The sequence below is a fragment of the Tiliqua scincoides genome, chromosome 1 (genome assembly GCF_035046505.1).
Source record: "Tiliqua scincoides isolate rTilSci1 chromosome 1, rTilSci1.hap2, whole genome shotgun sequence".
In the NCBI taxonomy this organism is placed as follows: domain Eukaryota; kingdom Metazoa; phylum Chordata; class Lepidosauria; order Squamata; family Scincidae; genus Tiliqua; species Tiliqua scincoides.
In genome coordinates this window covers 133,604,183-133,626,960 of record NC_089821.1, presented here as the reverse complement: position 1 = coordinate 133,626,960, position 22,778 = coordinate 133,604,183, and the positions used below count along the sequence as shown (strand labels likewise).

The 22,778-nt window shown below is 41.1% G+C and overlaps 1 protein-coding gene across 3 annotated transcripts in view; it reads right to left on the bottom strand.

Moving 5' to 3' along the window:
- PCNT (pericentrin) overlaps positions 1 to 22,778 on the bottom strand; it is a 117,683-nt gene that overhangs the window by 64,546 nt on the left and 30,359 nt on the right. For all 3 annotated transcript variants that reach the window (XM_066632089.1, XM_066632175.1, XM_066632252.1), the window contains 11 exons: positions 21,518 to 21,756; positions 18,915 to 19,381; positions 15,536 to 16,112; positions 13,148 to 13,369; positions 10,791 to 10,942; positions 9,817 to 10,049; positions 7,479 to 7,687; positions 5,130 to 5,292; positions 3,427 to 3,639; positions 1,775 to 2,004; positions 1,454 to 1,573 (listed from right to left, as the gene is read on the bottom strand). In XM_066632089.1, coding sequence (XP_066488186.1) covers positions 1,454 to 1,573; positions 1,775 to 2,004; positions 3,427 to 3,639; positions 5,130 to 5,292; positions 7,479 to 7,687; positions 9,817 to 10,049; positions 10,791 to 10,942; positions 13,148 to 13,369; positions 15,536 to 16,112; positions 18,915 to 19,381; positions 21,518 to 21,756 — 2,825 coding nt within the window. The remainder of the gene's footprint in view (positions 1 to 1,453; positions 1,574 to 1,774; positions 2,005 to 3,426; positions 3,640 to 5,129; positions 5,293 to 7,478; positions 7,688 to 9,816; positions 10,050 to 10,790; positions 10,943 to 13,147; positions 13,370 to 15,535; positions 16,113 to 18,914; positions 19,382 to 21,517; positions 21,757 to 22,778) is intronic.

Here is a 22,778-nt window from a genome sequence, read left to right as displayed (position 1 = left end):
GGTCTTCACCACTCGGAAAAGTTTGGTGTCGTCTGCAAACTTAGCCACTTCACTGCTCAACCCTGTCACCAGGTCATTTATGAAGAGCTTGAAAAGCACCGGTTGCAGGACAGATCCTTGGGGCACACCGCTTTTCACCTCTCTCCATTGTGAAAATTGCCCATTGACACCCACTCTCTGCTTCCTGGTCTCCAACCAGTTCTCAATCCATGAGAGGACCTGTCCTCTAATTCCCTGACTGTGGAGTTTTTTCAGTAGCCTTTGGTGAGGGACCGTGTCAAACGACTTCTGAAAGTCCAGATATATAATGTCCACGGGTTCTCCCACATCCACACGCCTGTTGACCTTTTCAAAGAATTCTATAAGGTTCGTGAGGCAAGACTTACCCTTACAGAAGCCATGCTGACTCTGCCTCAGCAAGGCCTGTTCATCTATGTGTTTTGAGATTCTATCTTTGATGAGGCATTCCACCATCTTACCCGGTATGGATGTTAGGCTGACTGGCCTATAGTTTCCCGAGTCCCCCCTCTTTCCCTTTTTAAAAATAGGTGTGACATTTGCTATCCTCCAATCTTCTGGCACCGTGGCCGTTTTGAGGGACAAGTTGCATACCTTAGTCAAGAGCTCTGCAACTTCATTCTTCAATTCCTTAATAACTCTAGGGTGGATGCCATCAGGGCCCGGTGACTTATTGATCTTTAATTTATCAATGAGGTCTGAAACATCTTCTCTTTTAACCTCTATCTGACTTAACTCCTCGGTCAGGAGGGATATAATAATATAATAATATAATAATTATTATCAATAATATATTAATAATATATTATTAAAAATTATTATTAAATATTAATATTATTTTTATTAATATTATTATTAATATTATTAATAAAATAAATAATATAATAATTATTATAAATAAAATTATTTATTAAAATAAAATAAAATTAATTTTATTTTAATTAGATAATTTAGAATGATAACAGAATTTTCTAAACAGGTTTTATAAAGAAGAGGAAAAGCAACCTCTACCTGGGCTATTCAATATAGCTGTACACAACTTTCTACCATCACCCCACAGACAATGCAACCTCAACAACCATTGTGCAGGATAAATAATTAAAAGTTCATAATCTTTATTACTCACAATATATCAAGGTAAAAGTGATTTGGTTGTAAAGTTACCTTGAAACAATATAAGTTTCAATAAGCCTTTAAAGAAACTGTTACAATGCACTAATCAAAAACAGCCAGCACCTTTCAGAGTAGTTCTGTTTCAGATGACTACCTAAATCATTGTTGCATAACATATGCAAATCTTAAATGAGGTTGGATCCAGAAAGTGCAAACAACACTCATGCACTCATATAACACTCATTTTCCTCTACTTACTCTGGATAGCAAGGGGTATCAAATTCCCTTGCATGAATATTATCAATCTCTGGATCTCACTTACCACATACTCTCTGGACTGTCCTGATCCCTCACATTTTGCCATTTGTTTTAGTTGCTTTTCTAGTTTCTCAATTTCTTCCTGAAATTCATCACGTTCATGTTCCCGTTCAACAGCTTGTTTCTGTTGAGAAAGGGACAGTTTCAGATTTTAGAATTTCTGTTTTTTAAGTTTAGACAATACAAGATACAAAGGGAGAATGTATTTATTTATTTTAAAAGATTTATATCCTGCCTGATTCTCAAAGAGACTTAAAGTGGTTAACAACATATTTTAAAATACATTAAAGAATTAACAAGAATGGTTGTAAAGGAATTTTCTTACATCCATGAAATCTCGTTGATTTTTAAGTTGCCTTTCAAGGGCTTGTATCTGTTGCCTTAGATCAGTAACCTCTAATGACATTGTTGTCATTTTATGATTTTTGTTTAGTTGTTCCTCAAGTTCCATCTCCAAGATTTTCATTTGAGCATTCATGGTGGATGAGTCTTTTTCTGCTTGACACTGGAGGTCTAATTTTGCCTTTGCTAGATGTTCAACTTCCTTGAGCAAGTCTGAAACATTAAAAAAAATAGAATTAGGAAAGATATGATCATACATCAGTTCAAAATAAGAACATATTTTTAAAAATATATCTAGCAAGCTATAATTTAGCATATTAGATTGACAATATCAATTCCTTTCATCACTGTAAACAGAAGAGCATCATAATAATTATTTCTACACTACCATCAAAAGCACATGATGCTTTATGAGGAATGAAAATACAGTTCTCTGTCCCAAGGTATTTAAAATCGAGACAAAGGAGACAACAGCAGGAGAGAGGGCATCACTTTTGTTAACCGATACAAAGTTTTAATGGAAGAGGTGGACTTTAAGAAGTGAGCAAAGAAGCATCCTTCAAGAGTTCCAAGAGACGAGTGAAGGCAGGACTGCAGTGAGACATGTGAAGTATGGAGGATTTTGAAGGCGAGGGCAAAGATATTGTGCTGGATTGGGACACAGAAAGGAAGGATTTCAGGAGTAGTGTGGCATGATCAGTGCAACAAGTGAGACAAATTACCCTATTAGCAGCAGGACGTTGGATCAAAGTTGGGGGGGGGCTGTTGCAGTAGCACTCCACCAGCCAAGGATGCCACCGGATCACTCCTTCAGCCAAGATCTCACAAGTACGTTGTCCACGAGTACACTGCCCATGAGATCTTGGGAGGCCTTGCAAAACCTCTGGGCTGGCAAGATGTTGGCACCTCAGAAGACTAAATGAAGGTGGACTGGGAGGGTTCAAAAGGGGAGTAGGGAGGCAGTCAAAGGATGAAGCAGAGCACACAGGAGCAGACAGGAACAGGCTATCCAGGGCTGGTGCACATCAGGCTTGGAGGCCTCTCAAGCCTCTCCTCTAAGCCTATTTTTAAGTGTTAACATATTTTAAGCCAGGGGACATTTGTTGTTCACTGGACTAACAGCCTAGCTAAAAACAGATTAGCAATCCAGGATCATGGATGCTCAACATACAAAAGCAACATTTATCAAAGTGTGGGCCACAACCCCTCACAGGGGTTTACGAGCAGGTTGGAAGGGGAATGCAAAGCTCTGAAGAAAAAAAAATAAAACATTGTTAAGCAAGTGAATTTCAAGTCCACCTGACAGCTGTTGCAGCTGCACCTGCGTGCCTGTCCTTGCCCTCATGGTCCTGTGTGGACCACTCTGAGAGCAAGAATACTGAGTAATGACATTCATAATGTAAAATGTGTTTTTCAGAAATGTATTGTGTTTTAAATAGAAACACCAAAACAGTTTTGAATTTGATAAATGTAATGAGAGGATTTCTGATAAATAGAATTCATTTAGAATAATTCCTCTCCTACTAGCCTAATTAATTCTAAAAGGTTGCATAAATTTGTATATTTTTTTTAGGTGTCTCAATAGCATAGTTTGAGAACAGATGCACTGAAGTAATATATACAGTTGTTCCTTACCAACTTCTCTCTCCCCTAAATTGGCAGCTAAAACTTTATTTTGATTTATTAGTAATTGCTGCTCCTCAAAAGTTCTTGCATGTTCCTGGGTTAATTCTTGGAATTGCGCTTTCACACTCTCCAGTTCTTCCACAAGACGACATGCAGATTCCTCTTTCAGAATCAAGGCTTCTTCCAAAACATGCCTCTCTGCTAAGTAGCCTTCAATGAGGCCTAAAATCGAAAAAGACGTATAAAAGTTTAACTAGCAACTGAGGATTTATGAAAGCAGTATTACAGATACACTGAAATGTTTAATAACGTGAAACTATATAATCATTAATTTACAGTTACACAAATATTTTAAGATAAAAGCTTATCATGCCCAGCATTCATTTTTAAATTACAGAAAAAATAATGGATTCTTTTTAATTACAGCATTTATCATCTTATTAATATATTTGTCTCAGTACGTCAGGAACCTCAAGATACTGGGAGGAAAAAGATTCAAAATACAGGTGGGGCCTCTTTATCTGTGGATTTGGTATCCATGGATTTGCCCCACCACAAATGCCAAACCCTTGGACTGTACCCGCTGCAGACCTCCCAGACGCAACTGGAACCTTATTCCAGTTACATCTGGGAGGATTTCTGAGCCTCTGAGTGAGGTGGCGTGTGGCTTTTGAAAGGTCACAAATACTTTTACTCAGCCGCTTCACCATAAAAAATACTTCAGGGACTTGGTGCCTTAGTGAAAACTACTTGTAGATTCCTCAAAAATAAGCAAAAGTGGTGTTATTTTGTGAAATGAGTGGTTCTTTGTGTTTTGATCTTAATATTGTTTTATATCGCAATTTGAGCAGAACTTGTCATTTTTTATTTCTTTTCTATGTTGGTCACCAAAAAAATAGCCCTATCTATGAGGAATGGTTAAATGAAAGAAGTTACTATATCTCGCAGACCAAATTCACAGTCCAATCCTCTGCCCAGGCAGCACAGCTGTTGCAAATGTGCCATAAGGCACGCTGCGGCAGCCAAGAGTGGGAAGGCACTGGCGGAGAGGTCAGTGCCAGCTGATGCTGGACCTCCACACTGGCAGGATGACAGAGAGGAATGCCAGGTGGTAAGTAAACTGATGTTTGGTGGGGCAGCGTTTCTGGGTAGGGGAGGTGGGGTAGGGTGGACCAGATTGCAATTTGGGCCTGGAGGGGGACGGGACGGCAGTAGAGGCTGCCACTGGATCCTTTCTCCCTTTCTGAACCTTGGAGCCTCACATGGGTCTCTTTGGTTCTGCACCAGCTAAGTAGCTGGCACAGTTCTGAGTAGAGCCATTGGGGCTGCCGGGACTCCACACAAGGCAAGGGAACCTATGTTCCCTTAATGCAAGGACCTCCAAGCTGCTTCCCCAGCCCTGCAGGACACTTTCAGTGGCACCATATTGTGGTGCATAGGCCAGGGATAGCATTGGGTTCTCACTCAGTTACTTGCTTCTTATGGGTAGCAAAACAGAACACGTCAAACATAATCATTAAATCAAATGGTGCATGGATAATGATCACAGGAAATGGCAAGAAGCATAGCCATGAGTACAGAAATTGTTGCCACTGGATTAATGTGCACCTCTCTTTCTACATTGCCATGCTGCAGCTCAAAACAGGCCACTCAGATCTTACAATTACTTTAAGACTCCCAAGCTTTACCACACCAACAAAATCATTCCCTACCTTTTGCTTTATGAAGCTCCAATGACAGTTGATTCTTTGCCTCACTCTCTTCATTAAAACAGTCCATTAGATCACGGTGCTCATTAACCACCTGACATGCTTCCCAGTTCCTCTGACTGAATTCCTCTTCCAAGTCAGTGTGAATTTTATGTGCTGATTCCAGCTTCAAAAATTAAATGGTTTAATGAACTGAATAAAAGATATACTATATCCCTTTGATATATTCATCTTAAGCTGTATTGATTGAATTTCATACAACAAAGCATTATTTCATTTCATTTCTTTCTTAAGAGATGTATACTCCACCTTCCCTGACCAAAGTAATTCCAAGGCGGCATGATGACCACTGACCTTTTGTTTGTTTGTTTATTGGACTTCTAAATCCACCTTTCCCCCCAAAGGGCACTCAAGGCGGCTAACAGCACTTAAAAACCATAAAATACATAAATTGTATTTTGTATAAAATAACAATAATTTTATTAAAATACAGTAATTTTAATAAAATCACTCTTCAGTTTTGTAGTAAAGTGTAACTTTTTTCAAAGGACCACCTTTGAAATAACTTTTCATTCATCATTACTAACATAATATAGAACTTAAAACGCCTTGTAACTGGGATTTATTCATTGTAGTTTGAATGTTGCTTTCACCTTACTAGAACCAGGAGTTGACGTTTGAAAGAAAGTCATTTGGAAGCTCTCTTCTCTTTATCATTATTTTTAAATCACTGACAGCCCAATCCTAACTGGCGCTGGAACGGAGAGGCTGGCGCAGGGTTCAACCCTGTGTTCAACGCAAGAACAACCCTGTGTTCAATGCAGGGTTGGGGCCGAATGCGGTTCAGCCTGGGGCAAAGGGAATGTAGTCCCCTTACCCTGGGTAATGCCACAACAGCCCCAATGGGGCTATTTGGATTTGTGCCACCTCAAGAGTTGGCGCAGATCCAAGCAGCCCAGAGCTGCTCGGGGCTGCCCAGGGCCAGGGTTAGGATCTGGCACGTGCCAAATCCTGGCCCCATGCCCCACTCACCCACGGCCTGCCCACGGGTCTGCACACAACCCGACTTCCCCCGCCCCAAAATGCCTCCTTCCTGCCCTCCCCATGCCCCCCAGACCCGTGTGCCGGGCCTGACTCGGCCAGCACAGGCTTACCCAACGAGGTAAGCCCAACGAGGCTTGGGCTGGCCTCCCTGCTCTCTTGGTGGCATGAAAGTGCTTTACAGCATTCTTGTGACACTGACTAGGGCAAGGGACTTGCACAGGCCCATCTCCATGTCTGGTTTGGGCCCTGAATTAAATACAGGACTGCTCTTTGTAAACAACTTCTGTGTGTAACAATAGCACTTAATTGCAATTAATCTTCTTCCCTCAAAGAAGTTGATGCAAGGAAGTTAATTTTAAAATGGCTTTAGAGCTATGTCTCTTTCATTTGGTTCAACCCCTCATTCTCATTTCTAACCTTGTTTGGGTATGTGTAATTGCATTTGTTCACATGTATCCCTCTCTCCAGTGCGTTTTCTTGGCTATTACCTATTTTAGATTTTATGTTTAGGAGAGGGATCTATCTGTATTTTCCTTATGAAGCTTTGGAAAGTGCTGTTGCTACAATAGCCCCATACTTAGTAGTAGTAATAATGTTTTTCCTACATGGAAGTAATCTCTGTATAGGAAAATGAACATATGACATTTTGTTTGAAGTACTGTATAAGTTCATATGGATATCGTTTGTGCCACAAGTATACAGGCTGGCCCACATATCCATGGATTCGGGGGATATGCCCCTTCGTGCTTATTCCAGTACCTTCATTTTTGTTTTGTAGCGCGGGAAGCGCTGGTGTTTCTTCCTTAAACAAAACAACATTTTTAGCCGAACAAAAGAGCAATAAGCAGGCAACCAGTCAGTATGCTAAAAGGAGACTAACTGAACATTAACAGGAAGTGCTTCCTGTTAACATTCAGTTAGACTCTGGCTGTAGTGCACAGGCTCATTGCCTGCACGTCACTCTTCAGTTCAGCAAGAATGTCACTTTGATTAAGGAAGAAACACCAGCGCTTCCAGCACTACTAAGCAAAAACTAAGGTAATGGGCAAGGGCCAGGGGAGCACGGGGGATGCTATTTGAATAAGGTTTCCCTGTATCTATGGTTTTTGTATCCATGGGGGGCAGGAAAGGAACCCCCATGAATTTGGGGGGCCAACCTATACTGACTGAGTAGCTGATCCCCACCTCCTTCTTTCTAACGACAAGAAGAGGTCCTTAGCAGTGCTTAACATCAGACCATTTCCACACACAACTGCCCAAGCATGTTATTACAATGTTTAGTTGAATTAACATAAATACAATTTTTACTTCTTTAGTTGACTCCACAACCAGCTCTAGAAGTTTTTCCACAGCAATGTGCAAACAATGACAAATTTTATGGATCCTCTCTTCATTTTCAAATACCAGGTCTGGGTTTTCAAAAATACTTTCACATAAATGTTCACTCAGTTCAGACATTTCATCAGGCACCGAAGAATCAAAGCTGCATTCTGGTGGAGTTTGATCAAGAACTTTCCCTGTTAAAAAATGGATCATTTTCAAACATACCACAAGTTTAAAATATACAGAAACAAAAGACCATTTTGCTACATGAGCCAAACAATAATTACACTGCTAAGAGTTAAGTTATATTAGAACTGAATATACCTTGGCATGATAGAGTTATGTCATCATAAGAAAGAAAACAAGCCTAAAGTAAGTGTTTGGGTACTAAGCCCAACAGCCAACGTTCTATCTCCAGCAAAGTAGGGCCAGACTGGAGCTAACAGTCAACCGTCAGCACTAGGAGACTGTTTTGCTCAGCTGATCCTACCTTGTGCTGGTGCAAGTGCATTCCCATTCTGTAAGGAATGCCCCCTTCACCAGAGAACAATAATTACATTACTAAGACTTAAGTTATATTGGAACTGCATATACCTTGGCATGATAGTTATTCATGCCTGGAAGTAGTTCAGCATTTTATCGAATAGGAAAATATTTGATTGTTAAACTGTTATATAAAAAAAAAAAGAAAACTTCTGGAGTTGTACCAAAGATTAAACGTTTTGGGTTTGAGAACATCTTTCCTAACAAAATTCTAGAATTGCTACGAGGAGAGCTGCTTTCCTTCCTTTCATGCTATCTTCTCCTGAAGAGAAAATTTTGCATTAAGGATACTGTTGCAGACATTTGGGATGTTTCCTTTCTATGTGCATGACATAAAGACAGCACCGTCTCTGCTTACAATGAACTCATGATGAAACTAATCAGTCTTAAGATACTGTGTTATACACTCTATCACTATGTTTAAGATGCCACTAAAATTCAGGATCTGACAATGATCTATGGTAAATGGGGGGAAACACATATACATTCAAATAATTGAGTATCTAGAATTATAGGTCATAAGAACATAAGAACAGCCCCACTGGATCAGGCCATAGGCCCATCTAGTCCAGCTTCCTGTATCTCACAGCGGCCCACCAAATGCCCCAGGGAGCACACCAGATAACAAGAGACCTCATCCTGGTGCCCTCCCTACATCTGGCATTCTGACTTAACCCATTCCTAAAATCAGGAGGTTGCGCATACACATCATGGCTTGTACCCCATAATGGACATCTGTGCTAAGGGACAAGTATATGAACATAAGAACAGCCCCAATGGATCAGGCCATAGGCCCATCTAGTCCAGCTTCCTGTATCTCACAGCGGCCCACCAAATGCCCCAGGGAGCACACCAGATAACAAGAGACCTCATCCTGGTGCCCTCCCTTGCATCTGGCATTCTGACATAACCCATTTCTAAAATCAGGAGGTTGCGCATACACATCATGGCTTGTACCCCGTAATGGATTTTTCCTCCAGAAACTTGTCCAATCTCCTTTTAAAGGCGTCCAGGCTAGACGCCAGCACCACATCCTGTGGCAAGGAGTTCCACAGACCAACCACACGCTGAGTAAAGAAATATTTTCTTTTGTCTGTTCTAACTCTCCCAACACTCAATTTTAGTGGATGTACCCTGGTTCTGGTGTTATGTGAGAGTGTAAAGAGCATCTCCCTATCCACTCTGTCCATCCCCTGCATAATTTTGTATGTCTCAATCATGTCCCCCCTCAGGCGTCTCTTTCCTAGGCTGAAGAGGCCCAAACGCCGTAGCCTTTCCTCATAAGGAAGGTGCCCCAGCCCCGTAATCATCTTAGTTGCTCTTTTTTGCACCTTTTCCATTTCCACTATGTCTTTTTTGAGATGCGGCGACCAGAACTGGACACAATACTCCAGGTGTGGCCTTACCATAGATTTGTACAACGGCATTATAATATTAGCCGTTTTGTTCTCAATACCCTTCCTAACGATCCCAAGCATAGAATTGGCCTTCTTCACTGCCGCCGCACATTGGGTCGACACGCAGAGCTCACAGTCTGCTTCTAATATCATTCCAGATAGAACTCAAGGGCAAAATAACATTTGAATCGGATTTAGGATAAATCCTAACACATTTGAGGGGAACAGCCTAATGAGCCTCAAATTCTTAAGTTGCTTAGCACTGGCTAGGTTGCACCTTTCATCCAAACTGCACAGAAGATTCAAAGTGGAACACCACCACTACAGTACTAGGGCTCCATGATAAGATGCTAGTAAGGTCTTTGTTCTCAGTACAAAATTACCTGGGTCAATTCGATCACTTTTCTTTCTGTCCCATTTCTCCAGAGTTTTGTGCTTTTGTGCAAATATTATTTCTCCAGTTATAATGTCACTCTCTCTTGAATCTCCAGACGCCAGGGTGTCATCAATACAATGGCCAATCTTCTTGAAGATAAGGTCTTCAGTATCTTTTGTGGCCTTCACCATTTTCAGAAGTAATTTCAAAGCTTGCTGACAACATTCTTGCAGTTTTTTCCTAAAATACAACATAAACAAATTGAATGGCAAAAAAATTCAAGGTATAGATAACATCATGAATAAATAAAAAGTTCATTAACTGATATGAGAATTCTGACTTTCACAATGTACCCTGGAATGCCTTCACAGCAATTAAGAAATGAAAATAAATACAGAATGTGTATATGTAGTAAAAACATAAAGTAGTAAGATTTAAAAGTGATTAAGAAGCTTGTAATCTTAGCCCTGACCCCAGAAGTCCTTAAAATAATGGCAAAGTACATGCTTTAGATTATTTGAATCATGAACATCTCTACATGGAATACCAAAAGTGATTTAACACTGCATACTGGACTCAGTGCTTCCCACCCACCCTGTCTCCCCATTTTAAGCTATGAAAGTAGTTTAAAGAAGTATGAAGCTGAATCTTAATTCCCGTAGACCACTGCTGTCTTACAGCATGCTAGCCACAACCTCTGGTGGGAGATAAGAGCTTGTAAATGCCATCATCTTTTGAAAGAAATATTTTATGCACTTTATGTAGCAACTATCAAGGGTTTCCCAGAAGGAATTCTCTGAACATGTGCAAAATTTAGAACGTTAAACAGAGAGCTCAGTCAACAGATATTAAACTAAGTATGAATATTATCAAAAGAGGTTGCCCCTGCTAGTTTGATCCCCCTTAATTAAAAAGAAACCTAATGCATGCATGTGTGTCCCACCATTACTATTGCTGCCTCCCCACCTCAAGTGTACTAACCGTTGGTTCCTAGAAAATTCAATATCAGATCTCAACAAGGCTATAAGAGCGTCTCCTTCCTTATTTTCTCTGTCCCGTTGCTCTAGGAGGTTTTTCAATTCACCATTAGTGTCTTCTATCATTCTGTTTAAAGATGCAACTTTCTCTTCCAGCTGTGGAAAAATCAACAATGAGCCAAATATACTACTTTTTGCTAAAGAAACACGTAGACTTTTGCTTAGCAAAGTATATTCTAATACACTAATTAAAATACTGCAATGCTACTCTTATTTGATTTTGATTCCCACGTTTTGATTCCCACGCTCAGCATAAAATTGAATGAGTAGTACTACTAAAAGTTGGAAGATTTTAGAGAAATTGAAATACAGGTCAGTCCTTGGCATTTACCGGGGGGGGGGGGAGTCCATTCCTGGAGCCCCCATGGATGTAGAAACCTGCGGATAACTGAATCAACAGGTTGGGTCTTCACCTGACCTCTGGACATGACCAGATGAGCCTTCCGGTAATTTTTTGAGGTTTTTTCAGACTCAGAGAGGCCATGCACCCACACAGGACTTCCAAGACCAAACCAAAAGTGTCTTTCTGCCTTTCTGACACCTTGTGGGGGGGGAGGGGGAGATGACACCTCATATGGCCTCCCTGGGCCTTGGAAAGCCTCTGGCATGACCAGATGGCACGTCTGGGAGGTCTTCTGTGGGTGTTCCCAAGGGTTATGAACCTACGGATAAAGAGGACTCACTATATGATATTTTAATCAATAGTCAGGCAATACCGTTGAAAATTTTTTAACCCTTTTGTTTAGTGTACTTTTTTTTAGTGGAGTATGCGTGTGGGAGGGAGCGTGGTATTTTCAGGCACTTTCAGTAACTGACTCACAACAACAAGACACCCTTACAAACCAAAAACTACCAAACACACTTAAAATTGTGTGGTAGAAAGAAGTTTTATTCTATTTGTTACAGTCCAAAACAATGGTTCCTAAACCTTTTAGCACCAGGACCCACTTTTTAAAACGACGTGCTGTCGGGACCCACCTACCTTTGCGAGACTAAAAAAAAAAATTCACTTTTCAAATTGCTCAGGTCTCTGTTTTTATCCTTTTTACTATGTTGGGGGGGGACCACCTTCTGGAGCATTTGTTGAGCTCCACGTTGATCGGCTCAGGACCATTCTGGTGACTTTGCATCCCCCTTCACCTGACCTCCGATAAGAGCAGAGGCACATTTACCTACTTACAAATAAACACGTGTGTGACTCAGTTTTGCTTTCCATAGGGCTCAGTACATTTCCTTGTCAGCTTGGTGGCCTCCTCTTGGAGGTCTTCCTTCTCCAGAGTTTGCCTGCATTCATTGGATCAGGACCATTCCCAATCTATCATATACTGTATTTTTCATAATAGTCAGATCTCTGCCTCCTGTATGTTAAAGTACAAGAAACAAAACACTTTCCTGGGAGTAAGCCCCATTGACTCTAATGGGACTTACTTCTGAGTAGACAGGCATAGGATTGGGCTCTAAGTGTCCAATTGTTCTGCTTAGTAATTAATGCTGGCATAGCCGTCAGATCCTACTAGGCTGAGGAGCATCGTTTCTGGCAGCTAGCAACAGAAACCAATGATGTAGCATGCTTGTAATATGAAAGGAAAGCCATTTTATGCCCCATTTTGTCCCAATGAGAAAAGTTTATATTCAGGTGCAGCAGAATTATTGAAGGAGGACATTCATTTTTGCTTTTCATATAGGTAGTCACAAATTAAAGCATCATTCAGGTCAAAACCCTAAGGCAGGGCTTTTCAAACTGGGGCGTCGCAACGCCCCAGCTTGTTCCTGGCCTCTACCCCATTAAGAGGTAGGGGCAGCCTGGAGGCAGGGAGGAGGCTAAAGCGCTAAAGCGGAAGTGGAGTGCAATCGCTCCGCTTTCACTGCTGCAGGGAGCCCTGCTGAAGGTCGCGCCAGGCTCCCCAAACCCCCGGAAGGCTGCAGGAGGCTTGGGTAAGTGCAACAACAACAACAACAACAACAGTATTTATATACCGCTTTTCAACAAAAAGTTCACAAAGCGGTTTACAGAGAAAATCAAATAACTAGTGGCTCCCTGTCCCAAAAGGGCTCACAATCTAAAAATCTAAGTGCACCCAAGCCCCTGCAGCCCCCTGAGTGGCGTGATCCTGGGGATCGCGCCGCTGCCTTCCCCCCGCCCCCGCTGCCTCTCCCTGCCCCCGCAAGCACTTACAGAAGCACTTACACTTACCCCCATCGCCCTAAGGTAAACAGAATCTTACTCTTGGAAATCAACACAAAAGAAAGAAGAATTTCTTACATTTTTTGGAAATCAACACAAATTTGTGAAATTTTTACCTGCTGTTTGTCTGAATTAAGCTGCTCAGTTGCTTTCTGAAGCAGCTGTCCGTTTTCTTTTTCTTTCTGGACTTCAGTAACATGAAGATCCTGAATTTCCTGAAGTGCTTTCTTATGCTGTTGCTCCAAATGGAAGATTTCTCCCTGTAACACATCCAGGGCCTTATGGTAGCGATCCTCCAACAAACGGCTTTGTTTTTCTAGTGCTATTGTCAAATCTTCCTACATGGATACAAAAGATTTTTTTTTTAAATCCCAAATTATAGGCAGTTCATCTTTCCAAACCAAAGCAGCAAAGATAGATATCTGCTACCATATTCTTGCTGCACATACAATAAAGTCATGGACAATTATACTACTGTAGTTCGCTGTGTTTCTTTGCACAAGATTGCACAATTTTGAATTTATGACAAGCACACTGCTTCATGCTCAATTCTGACATATACTCAGCAACTAGATGTTCCTTGAACAGCAAAGTCTACAAAATAAATTTAGAACAACATCTAAGTACATGTCAAAGAACAACATCCAAGCATCCCAAAATCAGAATGCCAAAAGAACAAAGGTACATGTGGGTCTGCAGTTTTGGGACCTGCAGATTTGACCCACTGTTTCAAACCCATGGCTGAGGACTCACTGAGTCTCCCAGACATCACCAGAACCCCATTCTAGTTTCAACAAAAATCAGAAGTGCCTTTTAAACATCTTCGGCAAAGGGGCTTTCTGAGGTCTGTAGAGACTGTGCCTCTGTGGGCCTCAGAAAGGGTCTCGGACACAATCGGAATACAGCTGAGCTGCAGATTTCACTATCCCTGTCCTGACGCACAGATTTCAATATCTGCTGGTTTCAGCATCTGTGGGGTTCTGGGAACGGAACCCCCAAGGATGCCGAGGCACCACCTGTACACCAAAACAAAATGTCTGTAGAGCAAGGACCAATCTTTGCTCATCCTGATTCTGTGTTTAAGAAAGGCCTGCAACATTATCCCAAATTATGTTGGGACTATGTTTGGAATTATTTCCAAACCAAAGCAGCAAAGATATGTTCATTTTCAACCTTTTTCATCTCAAAGAACAGTGACAAGGCACTAAAATAGTCAAGGCACACCATCGGTTTTTTGACAATTGACAAGGCACACTGCACTGACTACAGGGGCTCACATCCCCCAGTGGCCCTACTAACAAATGATCCTCCCCCAAACACCCACAGCACAGTTGCAGACAATCAGCAGCAAACCAGTGTGCCATGGCACAGTGGTTGAAAATGGCTGCTTTAAAGAGATGATGCTGGCATGCCTGCCAAAAAGATTTCAGCCCCACTGCCCTCATGCTGGACTGCCTCAAGGGATCAGCCTGGCAAATCACTCACTCATAATCACAGAGAACTCACCAAGGTAACCCTATGTTTACTCCTTCCACCAACACTGTACATGCTAGTTGTGACCAGGGCTGGCTAGAAAGTTACCCATGTTCTTATCAACATCGAGGAAGTGAAAAAAAATAACCACATACACAAACAAACCTGGTCAATCAGGCAGGGGCGGGGGGGGGGCAAAAAATTCCTACTCAACCAACTAATCCTATGCTGGTTTCCTGAGTAAGTGGCCAGCTGCATCCTCTCCTAAACTGAGACACAAAGCTAGCTGCATGGACCAGCAACCATTCAAGATCTTTCTGCCCAAGCCTCAGCCGGTACTCAGGTCCTTCACCCAGGCTTGCATACTTTCTTCGTATGAGGGTGGGGAAAACATGTTTGAAGGAAGGTATTCTCCAAATACAGCAGTTAAACCCTGGAATTGAAGCAAAACCTATGAAGCAAAACTTCAGTGTTGGGTTTTGCAGGAAAAAAATGCGTCTATTGTAAGCATGTATGCATCCTGTCTTCATCAATGTCAATTACCTATGTTCCACTCAAAGTTGGTGGAGAATTTTCATGGAAGTTAAGGTTCTTGATACTAGCAGGATACTCTTCAAGAACTTGATTTGATTTCCAAACATATTACTTTTCATAGCATTGTTTGTGAACAAAAGCAGTTCTTTGTGACCTTGGTTGCCTTAGAATAACAAATTTTTCCTTTCAGAGTCGGAAGGCTTCTGATCCCTCACCTTCACCTTTTATGCTAGTTTGGAGGCATATGGTTAGTGGTAACCATAATTTGTCTGGATATTACAGTAAACAGTTGGCTATTATGAACTAGACAAGAGGGAGGAATCTACACATGGAGGGAGAAAAGAAACAAGCAGCCTGCAACAACTCCCATGGTTTGGCCACAGTGTATGAACTGGGCTGTATCACAATGCTGTTAATGAAAATCATGAATACTATTACTTTCAAACAAGTTTCTAAGAAGAAACCAAAATTCACATCCCTTTACTCTCCCTACTCACCTTATGAGCTTCTTCCAATTCAGCAGCCATTATTTTAAGTTTTTCTAAGTGAACAGTGGTGAGCTCTATTTTCAGATTGTCCTGACAAATTTGCAGTTCTTCAGAATGCCTCAGTTTCATCCTGTCTAGTTCTTGAGCCAAAAGCATTTGATTTGCCTTATCCTTCTGAAGCAGTTGCTCTCTCAGATCTATCTGTAAATCCTCAAGAGCTTGCCTATGCTCATTTCGTAGGAGCTGTATTTCAGATAAATATGTAGACTCCAGAGTATCCAAATGCGTTAAGTGCTTAGCTTCCAACTCTGTAATCTGTGCTTGATGATTTCTCTGAATATCAGTAACATGAGTTCTGATTTGAGCCTGATGTTCCTTTTCTAAAATTGATCTGAGGGTGTTAGTTTCAGCTTCATGCTTTCCCTGCAGATCAGTTGTGAGAGACAAAATGTGTTCCTTGTGCTTAAGCTGCAGCTCTTTACTTTGAAGCTCAAGCTCAGCAGCATGCTTGCCCCTCAACTCTTGAACAAGCACTTCATGTTCTGTTGTAAGTTTTGCAGTCATAGCTTTCCCCTCTTCTACAAATCTAGATTATTTGCACAGAAGAAAAAAAGAAAACAAAATCAGCATCAAAATGTGAACAAACACCACACAAAACATTTCTCATGCTTTAAACCCAATAAATAGGGGCAGTCCAAAATGGTAATTGCAAAATAACACTGCTGTTATATTGGGCTCTTTAAGTCACAAAACACCATATCCTGCTGAATCAATGAAATAACCCAGAAATTGACCCTTTAAGCTGCCTGCTAAGCTTCTGCAGGAGCATTTTGAGTGCTTACAGGTAGTTTCCAAGCAACTAATTAACACTCTTTGTTTACATTCATTCCCCTGCAGCAGCAGGGACCACCACAATGTCTTTACTGCCTACTGAGCATGCTCCTAAACTCCCAAGCCTGAGGAGCTTTTTGAAACCTTAGGCTGCAGTCAACAGAACAGAAGCTGGCTTACAGTGCTTCTGTGTTAATCTTAGAAGGTATTTAAAGTGCAATTTTTTTGCGCTGCAATTTGTTTCAAAAGCTGTTCAAAACTATGTTCGGTTCTGTTGCATTAAGTAGATATGCCAGAGTTTAAATTTGCTATGTGGTCTCTGCCAACATGGGAGGCAGGAGCTCTCCTCTGCCACTGTGCTAAGTAAAGGTGTTTGGGGTTGGAGTGGCAGGAAGGCTGTTGAGGAAAGCTGGAGCCAGAACTGAGATTTTGAGCTCTGGTTCTGAGGTGGAGTTTTGCTGTTGTTTTGGAAGGTTTTTAAAAGTCCAAATGCTTCTCTGCAGTTTCAAACCTGTGTTTTTTTTAACCAATTCAATGCAATGTTCAATTATGTTGCTTTAAGTTGCAATGGTTTTTTTCCTCTGTATTTTCAAACCTGTTTTTTTTCGTTTTTTTTAAAGCAATTCAATGCAATGTTCAATCCTCTTGCTTTAAGTTAGGCTTAATTGGCATGCTATATGGTGAAATTGGTCACTGTAGACTGGTCAGCTAGTTACCTTGAACCTTAAGTTTAAATAAAGTGGTCCATTTTACGTACACATCTGTCTTGTGTCAGTATTCTGTGAGTGGGTGAAAATTTTATGCTTGTTATGTCTGTGGCTATGTCTGGTACCTATATTAGAGGGATTAGAATTGATAAACGTGCTTTAAAATTGATTAAAATGTAATTTTTGAATAAAAACACACAAAAATTTCAGCAATTTGTTTTTGGGTAACACCAAAATCCCTGAAAGAATAAAACAGTTTTAGACTGCCTCTACTTCTATGACAGTGATTATATTGGATAAAAATGTTTTAAAATTGATTAAAATATTGATTTGGAATAAAAACACAACACCACTATAACATTGCTTTTAGCCTTTTTTTGGATAACACTGCTATCCACAAAAAAATAAAATCATTTTAGACTGCTTCTACTAATAAAGCATTTTAACTTTTACTTATTATGCTAAATATACAATTTGCATTCCTCATGCCAAACATGAAAAACCAAGAACTCTATCCATAAGAAGCAAAAACAGTAACATGGCAGAAACTAAAAACAGGAGGAACATAGTAAAAATGAAAGGGGTTGAACACTCCATCCTTATCTTCCTCCCCACACATAAGCCCATAATCCAGAAGCCCATTTCTACAATATAGTGGGTGGGAGTATGCTCTCCTGTGTTGGAGAATTTACAGTAAGGAAAAATGTCCAGGAAGCAGGAAGAAAGTCAGTATCTTTTGAGATATAACATAGTGGTATTTAGTGTAAGTGGAGATTCAACATGATTGGAAGTCTTTACTGGAAGAGAACCAACAAGAAAACCTTCAGCAATAGCAGCATCCAGCCCAAAGTGTCTCAACATTGTAATGCTTTGCAAAACATATGGACTGGCAAGCCATGTTGCTACCCAACAAATCTCACATATAACAGATAAGGTAACTTGTCTAAGTTACCTTATCCACAAACATGGCAGTTAATTTCAGGAAATGTGCTGTGATGCCTTGGGAGACACTTTGATCAGAGCTCTCTACACTGCCCCAAATCCCAGGTCAAACCATGAGATGAAGTCCCAAACTTTCTTGAATGTGCAGACAGAAACAGCCAGGAGGAGGTGGGAAGTCAAAGCAAAGTTCCACTTCTCAGTCTCTCCTTCAGCATGGTGAAATCCAAAAGCATGATCACATTAATTGGAAGGCAGCCAAGAAGAGCTTTCCTCAGCTTGGCCTTGAAGTCTCAATGCCTCATGTATACTGTGGGAACACTGGAAGACCAAGATGCTGTGAAGCGCATATGCTTCAGCTGCTATTCCATCACTTCTTCTTTCATGGAATTAAGGCTGGGGAGGGTTTAAAGACAGGGGACCAAGAGGAAAAAACAAATCCTCCATAACTAAAGCTCAGCTGGCAGTATGTCCATGAGTCTATGTCTCCCTAACCTGTGAGAGGCCCTCTCACTGGTAGGGTTTGAGAGGTGGGGAGAGGTGCCAAGAGAGTAAGATGGGGCAAAATCTAACAGTATAAAAAGGAAAAAAATAAATCTAGCTGTTAAGGAGCTAAGCTGGAACTCTGCTTCCCAGCTGCGAGACAAGGTCAACATGGAGAACTGTGGGGCCTTTTCCAATAAGCGTGTCCTATTTCTCCCTGCCTCCCTCATCAGATAAGAGAAGTTTCCCAAAGGATACAGACCAGACTACTGCTCTCCTGGAAGGAAACACACTGTCATATAAAAGAAGATATGTTTCATTCATAAAATAAAATGTTAATAAAACAAGCCTCCATTAAGGGCAAGAGGACAGCAGCCTACTCTGGTTAAAACTCCAGAGAAAAGTTGGAACTGGGAAAAGATGCAGACCTGTTCTGTGCATCCTTAAGTTTAGCTTCATATTCTTCTTGTAACACATGTTTGGTTTTTTCTAATTCTTTGACCATGAGGTCCTTTGTGGAAGCTAGCTGATTGTCATATTGAGTCAAAGATATCTGCATGTTTAGTAAACTAGCTTCCAGCTGCCGCACACTGTTCTGCTGTTCCTTTAGAGATTTCTCTAATTCCACAATTCTAGCAGCCTGCTGCTCTTGTAGCAAAGTCATTTCAGCTTCACGAAGTTCAAACTGCTTTTGCAAGGCTTGCTTCTCAACTTCTGCCTTGTTTTCAAGTTCTTTGTATACCAGAGATAATTTATCTTCACTTTTTGTTTTCAAGTCCTCCCATTTCCACTTCCATTCCTCAGCTTTTGCTTTATGAATCCGTTCCACCTCCTGGACTTCTCCTCTAGTTCGTCTTAATTCCTTTGCATGCTCTTCAACAAGTTTACATTTTATCTGTGAAGATCATCAAAAGAATTAACTTATCAATGGAAATTTCAGTCATATAACTCTCAGGACAGAATGCATCAAATATCAAGCAACAGTCTGAAAAATACATTCTTTGTTATACACTGAAAACTCCTTAAAGCTGTTAGCAAGCAATATTATTATTTAGAATATTTGACAATTTAGGTACATTTTTCTAAAATAAGCAAAAGGATTAATACAACAAATATTAACACAGAGAAAAGAAAATGCAAAACAAATATGGCAAAATAGGAAAAAAATCAGGTTTCGTTATAAAACAGACACATGTTGCTGAGGCAAGTAAACTCCTCAACACAGAACAGTTCTTGCAATCCCCATATAGCCATTTAGGGGTAGAGGCACATGGAAAGAGAAACAGCAGCCACCAAATCTCAAGCCAGGACTGTCCCTTCTTATTCCAAATAGGCATGAACAACTGTAATATACATGGCACAGCCTCTTGTGGCATGATGTTGCACGTCTCTGTGCTGCATCCTTCCTCTCCTCATCCTTCCTCCAAGAGGGCAGCCTAGAGCCTTGAACTTCCTGCACAATTCTGGAAGTAACTGCAATGACGTGATGTCACCACAATTATTTCTGGGTCAGGGAGGGGCAAACCTGGTAGAGAAAATCCCAGGCCAAACTCTGTTATATTATAACACTATACAATATTGTGAACATTGAGCACACACAGCCATAGGAATCCTAGGAACAATATAAAATACTTAAGGAAAGCTTGCAACACTTCTTACATGTCTTCCTACATTTCCTAAGCTTCACTTGGAAGTCAACAGAATGACAGCATTTACATATAATGCTTGGGATGATCATGTAATACAATTTTCATTTCACCCTATTTGAACTTTGTTTAAAAGTTACTTTGCCCAATACCAATTGCCAATTTACAGAATTCCTAGATATTTTATAGAATGCCTTATTTTTTTACCTGTAACATGTACACAAACCAAATGGAATTCAGGGGAATTAAAGCCCAATCCTGAGCTGTCCAGTGCACAGGGCTGCCACAGTCTGACACAAGGCACTGGATCTGGTGGAGCGGAGATCCGCTGGTCCCATCCCCTCCCTCCCCCACCATGCCTCCTCCCCGCCTCCCCCACACCCTGGAACACCTCCTTCCCATCTCCCCTCATGCCCCCACTCACCTCTCCACCGCTCAGCAGTCCGGGCGAGCCACCAGGCAGTGGACCACGGGCCCAACACCAGAGCTGGCTCCTGTGCTGGGCCCATGGTAAGGCTCACAAATGTGCCTTATGGTTGCAACAGTGCATGCTGCCGGTGAGCCAGTGCACGAGGTCAGGACTGGGCCCTTAACGAAGAATTTTAGGCTGCAATCCTATGCATGTTAAGCCCATTGAACTTCGAGTAGTGGTCCCCAAATCTCTCCTCGGAAGTTGGGAACCCTGTAAGTCTTTGCAGGGGAGGGGTGAAGGCAGAGACATGATTGCCAGGATTGCGCCACTGCCAGGGATTAAAGGTTTTTGTTTTTTTTAAATTACCAGGGGCAGCAACAACCTCCCGGGGGTTGTAGAGGGCCTGCAGATACCTCTGCAGGGCTCCCCAAACCTCAGAATGTCTAAAAATAGCAATGGAATAAATTGCTGTCTGAACCTCATAAATTGCTGTCTAAACCTCAGAATGACTAAAAATAGCAATTTTATTTATTAAAAAAACTGGAAGTGGGTCACAATTGCTATTTTTACATATTATGAGGCTTGGAGAGCCCTGCAGAGGCATAAATAAGCTCCCCGCACCTGCTGGGAGGATGGTGTTACCCCTAGCAAGTTAATTTAAAAAACCTATTGTCCTTGGCAGTGGCACAATCCTGGGGATTGTATTGTTGCCTTCACTCCTCCCCACCCCTTAAGGGGCAGAGACAGTGCTTCCCTGGTTGGTGGGTCACGACCCACCATTTTGGGAACCTCTGAAGTTAGAGATTTTCTATGCACATGAACTTGAAAGTATTGTGTTGCACATGTTACTTCTCCTGATGATATAATTCTAATAATAAATGTTACTGTCCTGTATGTCCTAAACTCAACCAGTCTTACTGTATTTCTAAGAAACATTTTGGTAACTCTCAATAGTTCACAAATGCAAAGTTACCTGTTCAAGTTCTTTCTTGAAATGCATTTCTTCCAGGATACTAACTTCCTTTAATCTAGTATTTTCTTTCTTCAATTTCTCTATTTCTTCCTGTAGAGTGGAAATGGACTGTTTCTCAGATTCAAAAACTTCAAGTTTAACTTTGTATTCATTTTCCATCATTATGAGCCGCTCAGACACCTCTGTTTCCACTTGACGTGCAGCATCTTGAGCATTTTGTAAATGAAGTTTAGTAATTTCTAAAAGCAATAAAATATTTTTAATTTTTTGCCTACATCTCATCAGTTCAAAAGACAACAAATTTATAACACTAATAGCATGATTCTATGCAGGTTTACTCAGAAGTAAGTTCTACTATATTCAATGGAGCTTACTCCCATGTAAGTATGAATAGAATTTTAGTCTAAATGACAGCAAAGATGACTTGATTTCAAATGTTTGAAAACAAATTCAGTGGAAATTTACTATACCTGAATTGCTAACAAGAATTTACGAAATAACACTGATTTTAAAATTAATGCACCAGAAGAGAAAGCTGACACAACACACACATCTTCCTAGAATAGTTACAGAATATTAGTTCAGTCTTAGCGTCTGTTCAAAAGTGAAAATCAACCTAGAAAATCCATACTTTTGGATGTCACAGGCAGCTGAGAAAAGGTATGCAGCATAAAAGTATGCTGGATTCCCACAAGTAGGAATTAATTAATATTGCAATTCTATATGCACTTATCTGGGAATAAGTTCCACTGAATTCAGTAGGGTTTAATTCTGAGAACTCATGCATATGTAACTAATGCCAAATCAAGATATCAAAAATATGACACATCAAATGCTGAGATGAAGTTTTTACAGCCTGATTTTAGGCTGCCTTACAGCAACACCAGCGCCAGGTATCACAAATATGATATAAAGCAGATTTCTGCCACCCGGAGAAGAAGCAGTACCGACAGGGAGTCCTGTGCTGCTCCGCTGATGCTGCAGAAAATGTTCTAGCCACAGGCAGAGCAGAGGTAAGCGCCGAGCGGCGTGTGGAGGATGGCAGGAGAACATAAGAAGAGCCCTGCTGGATCAGGCCAAAGGCCCATCAAATCCAGCTTCCTGTATCTCACAGTGGCCCATCAAATGCTTCAGGGAACACACTAGACAACAGACACAACCTGTGTCCCGATACCTTCCCCTGCATTTGGCAATGAGAGGCATCCTACTTCTAAAATCAGAAGCTTGCTCATACCTACCATGACTAGAACTTGGGACGGAC